This window comes from Notechis scutatus, chromosome 4, assembly GCF_049901735.1.
Source record: "Notechis scutatus isolate UNSWTSFEM ecotype Mainland chromosome 4, rNotScu1.2, whole genome shotgun sequence".
NCBI lineage: Eukaryota > Metazoa > Chordata > Lepidosauria > Squamata > Elapidae > Notechis > Notechis scutatus.
This window is the reverse complement of record NC_142012.1, coordinates 40,441,197-40,447,443: the sequence shown is the minus strand read 5'-3', so window position 1 is coordinate 40,447,443 and position 6,247 is coordinate 40,441,197. Positions and strand designations below refer to the sequence as shown.

The 6,247-nt window shown below is 38.1% G+C and overlaps 1 protein-coding gene across 4 annotated transcripts in view; it reads right to left on the bottom strand.

Moving 5' to 3' along the window:
- Window positions 1-4,768: 4,768 nt before the first annotated feature.
- TUSC3 (tumor suppressor candidate 3) overlaps window positions 4,769-6,247 on the bottom strand; it is a 136,556-nt gene continuing 135,077 nt past the window's right edge. For all 4 annotated transcript variants that reach the window (XM_026667091.2, XM_026667089.2, XM_087963194.1 and 1 more), the window contains exon 10: window positions 4,769-5,086. In XM_026667091.2, coding sequence (XP_026522876.1) covers window positions 5,071-5,086 — 16 coding nt within the window. In that variant the 3' untranslated portion in view covers window positions 4,769-5,070. The remainder of the gene's footprint in view (window positions 5,087-6,247) is intronic.

Genomic DNA, 6,247 nt, shown 5'->3' with positions numbered 1-6,247 from the left:
CCTCAGGAGAGACGATTTTGCAGATAGCTTGGCCGAACTCCTGTGCAAAGGGGAGCACGTTGTTGCACCTCGCTAACATGGGGGGTGGGTGGACGGGGCTTGTCCCCAAAGTGCCAGCATTGCTCCAGTGGCGCAGCCCCAAGGACGCTACCTTTGCCTGCAGCTGTCACCAAAGCGCGGCCACCAGAGAAGCGCTCCATTCAGAAGCGCTGAACTTCCAATAGGTGCTGGAGGCAGCGCTGGAAGAGGCAGCACCCAAAGGGGCTTCCACAAAGGGGGAATAAAACCCTCCCTCTGCCACTGCCACTGCTTTCACCCCTCTCATAAACCCTGCCAGCTCCTGGGTGTCCTGCTTGCAGTCCTGCCCGGGGACGTACCTCCTGCCCCTCATTACATGTCTATCGGGAGCATCCAAGCCTGGCTTCTGGAGTCCTTTGGGGCACTGGGTGTAAAACCGCATTCAGCCAACCAGTCCTGTCTGAAGAGGAGATTCCTGGTTCCTTGTGTTGCCATGTTTTTTTTCCTCCCGTGGATGGTGAAGGAATCAAGAGTTTCACGTATTTGTGGTGTGGGTCCCTGTCACAAAATCAGAGCCTTTTGGCAAGGCTTCTTCTTTTTTTTTTTTTTTAAACAAGTTTTATTAAAAATTTCAACAACAAACAAATCATTACATATTTAAATCTTTTCCTGTCTTTCTACAAAAATTTCCCAATATTCTCATAAAACACAAACACAAACAAACATAAAAAAATCTTTTAGTAAAGTACCTTGGCCCCAGTTACCTCTCTTTGCATGGGCAGCGCATATCCTCTTCACAATTCTATCTTATTTAATCCATCTTAATTAAATCATTATATTTATATCTTTTGCCCATTCATTATCCCTCTATCTCTTCTTATAATAAAAAGAATTTCTCCTGAAATCACTAATCAGAGTATGATGCCTTTCTATCCTCCCCTAAGTTAGTAAAATTAACATTCAACATAACAAATACCCAATTCGGTTCTGCTTGGTACATTCTATCCACCAAAAATGTTTAAATACATTGTATCCTCCTTTCCTTCAATATTTTATTACATTTTAAAAATCAATCATTATTAAAAACTTCAACATTTTAATTTCTTATTAAATCTTAAACCAATCTAATTTACTATTTCAAATATAAATGTTACAATACCATCTTCTGTACCTAGCAGAATCTTTCTTACAGAAGTTTATATTTCATCCTTTGTCCCTAAAAAAATTCCTCTTCTCCCATCCAATTTTAAAACTTTGAGGCTTTTCTCCGCCTTTCCCCTTTCTTTCTTCCCCCACCAAATCTTCCTACCCCCTTCTTCTTCTAACCTCTGCCTTGCTGGGATCCCTTCTCTGTTGTGTTCCCTTTTTCTCTTGTTTGCTATCATTATATTTACTTTGCATCATATTTTTCTCTTTCTCAAATGTTTTTTAGATCTTAAGTCCTTCATTTTCCTTGCTCTCTTCCTTCCTTCTTCCTTCGATAAGTTTTGGGATTCAATAAAGATGGCGTCTTCGTCTTTTCCTTGTTGTTGTTCTTCTGTTTCCATCTGTTCCATTGTCTGTTGGTAATTGACCAGCGCCATTTCTAGAAATAGAAAAGATTTTTCCATACCATCTTTGCAGGCTGCTTTTGTTTGCTCATATTCATCCCTCAGGTCTTCAAAAGGGAAAGCCATTATAAATAAATCTTTTCTTTTCTTTATTCTTTATTTCTTTATTCCTCTTTCTTCTTACACCAACCAAATATTCCGAGAGAAAGGTAAAACAATCCCAAAAACCACAATCCTCAATAAATCCAAGCAAGCCAAAATTCCCCCTTCCTCTTCCAGGGTGGTATCAAACAAATAAAAAAAAGAGTCCAAATCTATATTTTAAAGCCTTATTAAAATTATGTTTCTGTCCTCAAATCTTCAAGGCATCTCCTCCAACAAGATCCAAATTTATATATTTTCTTTATCCTCTCCCTTCCGGCTTAATTCCGCGGGAGGGAGAGTAAACTTTCCTTTCAGCACCTCAAAATAGCCGCTTTTTTTCTCTTGTGGAAAAAATCATCAAAAAACCATCTTTTCCAGGAATTAAATTAGATAAATCTCAAAGCCCTGGGTCGACCAAGAAGAACTTTCACTTTCAATAACTTTCTCTTCTTCCTCCTGCGCATACTTGCCCGGCTGCCGACTTCTTTGTGGCGGCCATTACGGACCGCCGCTGCACCGTCCTGGTAAAAGGGGGTTCTGCCGGCCAGGGAGGGGTCTGCAACACCCCAGACCCTTCCTCCGGATCCCCTTACCTTCAGCTACCCCTGCAGGGCAGCCTTGCTCCGCACCCGTCCGGATCGGAGCCCCAAAAGCGGCTAGCGGCGGGGATCGCGCAGCTTCGCGAATCCCTACCGCTCGCGAAGCCGACAAACCGGAAACTCTTAAGGCTTCTTGTATTTTATGTTACCGGCCCATTGCAGGTGATAAATAGTTGGGGTAGAGAGGTTGTTGGGAGAAAGAGAAATTGTAATATAATGGCAAAATAGTTCCATTTTATTATCTTGGTTGGAGAGTGGCTTCTCATAATCAAGAAATGAAAAATAGTAAATGTTTCCCCTTCCTAATCAAGGTGACAGTATTTAATATCTGAGGCAATAAGCAGTCGAAATTCAACAATATAGAATGAACCATTTTATGTGACACCTCACTGTTGATACTTAAGAGAGAGACAATTTTGCCTGTTAGCGGAGAGAAGCAGCTGGAGTCACTCTCATCTATTGAGAGCCCGGCCAAAGTTTCCTGCGCCACCGTCAGTCAAAATTCAAATTAATGATCCACGGGATTTAAAATTATGAGTTTGGTGGTCCCTGAGGTCCAATAGGGTGGCGACCCCTGGATTAGGCCACACGTGCCTGGGCAGAAAATAGGTAGATAGGTTAAGGAAGGGGTGGAGAGAGAGGGAGAGAGAAGGAATGAGAGAAAGAGGGAGGGAGGAGAAAGTGAATGGGATATGGAGGGAGGGAGAGAGAGAAGGAATGAGAGAAAGAGGGAGGGAAGAGACAAGAAAGAAAAGAAAGAGGAAAGGGAAAAAGGGAGAAAGGAAGAAAAAGGATAGACAAAGAAAGAGGGGGGATGGAAGGAAGGGACAGAAAGAAAAAGAAAAAAGGGAGGGAGGAGAAAGTGAATGAGATATCTAGTCCAACCACCTGCTCCAGCAGGGTTAGAATGGAGTGTGTGTGTGTGTGTGTGTGTGTGTGTGTGTGTGTGTGTGTGTGCATGGCTGTCAAAACTCCAAAAACAGGTCAAGTACCTCTGGGGATGTCAGTCATAAATTATAACACTTACTAAGCAACCGGCCATTAAGTGAGGACCACTTATATTTGGTTTGCAAGTCACATGGCCATGCCCACCCAGTCACTTGACCACCAAACCACACCTACCCAGTCACGTGACCACCAAGCTATGCCCACAAATTAGCCACGCCCACAGAACCAGTTGTTAAGAAATTTGAATCCCACCCCTGGGTGTGGGGCACTGAGGATGAGTTTGTAGCACCAAGGGGCGGTGGACTAAAGTTTGAGAATCACTGTTTTAAACAGTCCTTAAGCAAGTGGTTAAGTAAGGACTACCTGCATTTCATTTCTAACAATGCTAGAAACACACCTGTGCACTTGCACAGAAATCTTTTAAAGTTGTGATGACTATTTTAGGCAACATGTTGGTAACTTCTTAATAAACTATGACATTTTTATGGTTGAACATTTTTTTAAAAAAAATGGGTTAATCCAATAATAAATCTAAATTATTTGATTAGTATAGTTTACCACTAAAATTACAATTTTTCACTTTGGTATGGTGTCTATATTCTTTTCAGCACTATCATTTCCATCTCTGATATTCAAATAGGAAGATGAACTAATGAAACAAGCTGCAGTTGTTCACCCAGTTACTCGTGTTCTTGTGCAAAATGGCTTACATGGGCAGACTTCACAGATTTCACTAACACCATTTAACTTCTGAGTATGAAATGTCAGATTTATCAAGTTACTGAATCTGAAATGTCAACTTCATCAAATCATAGAGTAAACTTGCTGACACTTCTTTAATAAGTGAATACTAAAGATGAATGTTAACATGATGCTCAAGCTCCCAATTTTTCTTAAGGGCAAGGATGCCTCAATTGTTTTTCTAACCACTTACTGAAAACTGCAAGGTGGCTCCTCTTTTCCTTGCATAAAAAGGAATATCAAGATGTTCCAAAATTATAATCCATTGTAAACCTTTCTTAGGCTGTGATTCCATAATAATAACAATAAAGATTTAGAATGCTTGATTTACTAGTCATGGGAATGAATCCAGCCATTCCAACAGATCTCTGCCAGATCAGGCTGTCAAAGGAAAGCAAGTGCCCTTGATTTCTCCCTTCTAAATCAATGACCCAGAGATTTCTGGACTAAAGGGGCAACATATCCTATTAGTTGTGAATGGAAAGTCTAGAGACTTAATCAACATATCCCTTGGCTGTACATTCAAACATTAAAACATAGCTTTAAAAACATCAATTGGTTTGATTTTAAAATAGTAATTCTAAAATTAGTAATTTTATAAAGGACATGGGAATTAAAAGACATAAATTTCAATGTTATTGTATTTCATGTATGTGTTTCTTATTAGACAAATTTGGTTTGCTGTTGCTAAATAATTAATGAAAACATATGACTACTTCCAACCTTCCACCTGAAGTCTGTCCAACCACTGCAGAGCAACATAAAGTCTTTCCTGGTAAAATTAACTTTATTGAAAATGAAGAACACAAGTGATGTACGTTTTCATTCCAGTTTATCACATTTCCTATTTAGATATACAATGTTTACCCTGCATTATAAATTTTATGAAGCATTTAGTAATAAGGTACAAAAACAAAATTGTCTTCTTCACACAAGTGTTGCAAGTAATCACAGGAAGCAGATGCTTGAAATGGAAAGACTCTTGAAAAACATGAAATGTTTGTATACAAGTACTATCAGTAGATGCTTGTCTTCGCAGTAAACATTAGCCTTATGCAAATCTCACGAATTCACTTAATTAAGAAGCTGAAAAGAAAGAGAAAATGAGTAAATGCAACGAATAATGGGCACATATGTAGCTCTCACATTACTCTTGTTACTAAAAATTGAGATTTGTAACTTTGGGGGCTGGGAAAAGCTAATAAATATTAGCACATTAGAATCACAATCCAATGATATAATGAATCTGTACAAAATGGAAACATTTAATGATGTTTTAAATTGTCTGAAGAGCTGAAAGGGAAAAAAAAGTAGATAATATTCAACAAATATTATCTATTTGCAATATCAGGCAATGTCTTAAACATTTGTGACAAATTTCAGCTTTAAAAAAACAGAACTCCAATTAAATAGTGGTACAAATTACAAGTATGTTATCTGTGAATGTAGGCTGTATATGGGGATACTCTTTAATACTGTTAGATAAAACTATTGAAATATATCAGCAAAATTTATAATTTTTGGCAACATTTGTTTTTTTTAAAGTCTTTCCTCAAAGATATACCAATGAATTATAAATTTTAAAAATGTTTCAGTCCCTGGCAATATAATAAAAATGTTAGCTTTCACAGATTTATTTTTAACAAAAGTAGTACCAGTTAGTATAGTTGCCTACCTCCACTTCAAATAATTAACACTTTTAATTATCTCAACACAATCGTTTGGAATGATGGCCAAATGAGTTCAGTAGAATTCAGTCTAGAACAAGCTTCTTATCAGTGAGGTCTTATCTAACAAAAAGTGATTAAACATTTTGTGACAGTGGGTATAGATGTTCTCACAAAACGGATGGGGTGGGTTCTACATCCATAATAGTTGCTATTATGGCTACAATTACTCACAAGTTACTATTTACTAAAACACATATCTATAAGATGTTACCAAAATTGTCACATACACATGTATTCCAATCTGCTTATTCCTTATAATTATTTTGTGTATGTATATTATCTTGAAAAGAAAGTAGTTTTATAACTGGTTAATGGAAAGGATTGCACTAACACTGAAGCTGACCCACTGTCTCTGAAAGTCCTTGTGATCTTAGGTCTATTTATGTTATTTTGTTGCAGCTGTTATGAAAAATCTATGAAAAATCATTGAGGACCTGTATACTGCATGAGTCAAAAAGAGGGCTATGAAAATAATTATAGACCCCTCACATCCTGGAGATAAGCTGTTTCAACTCCT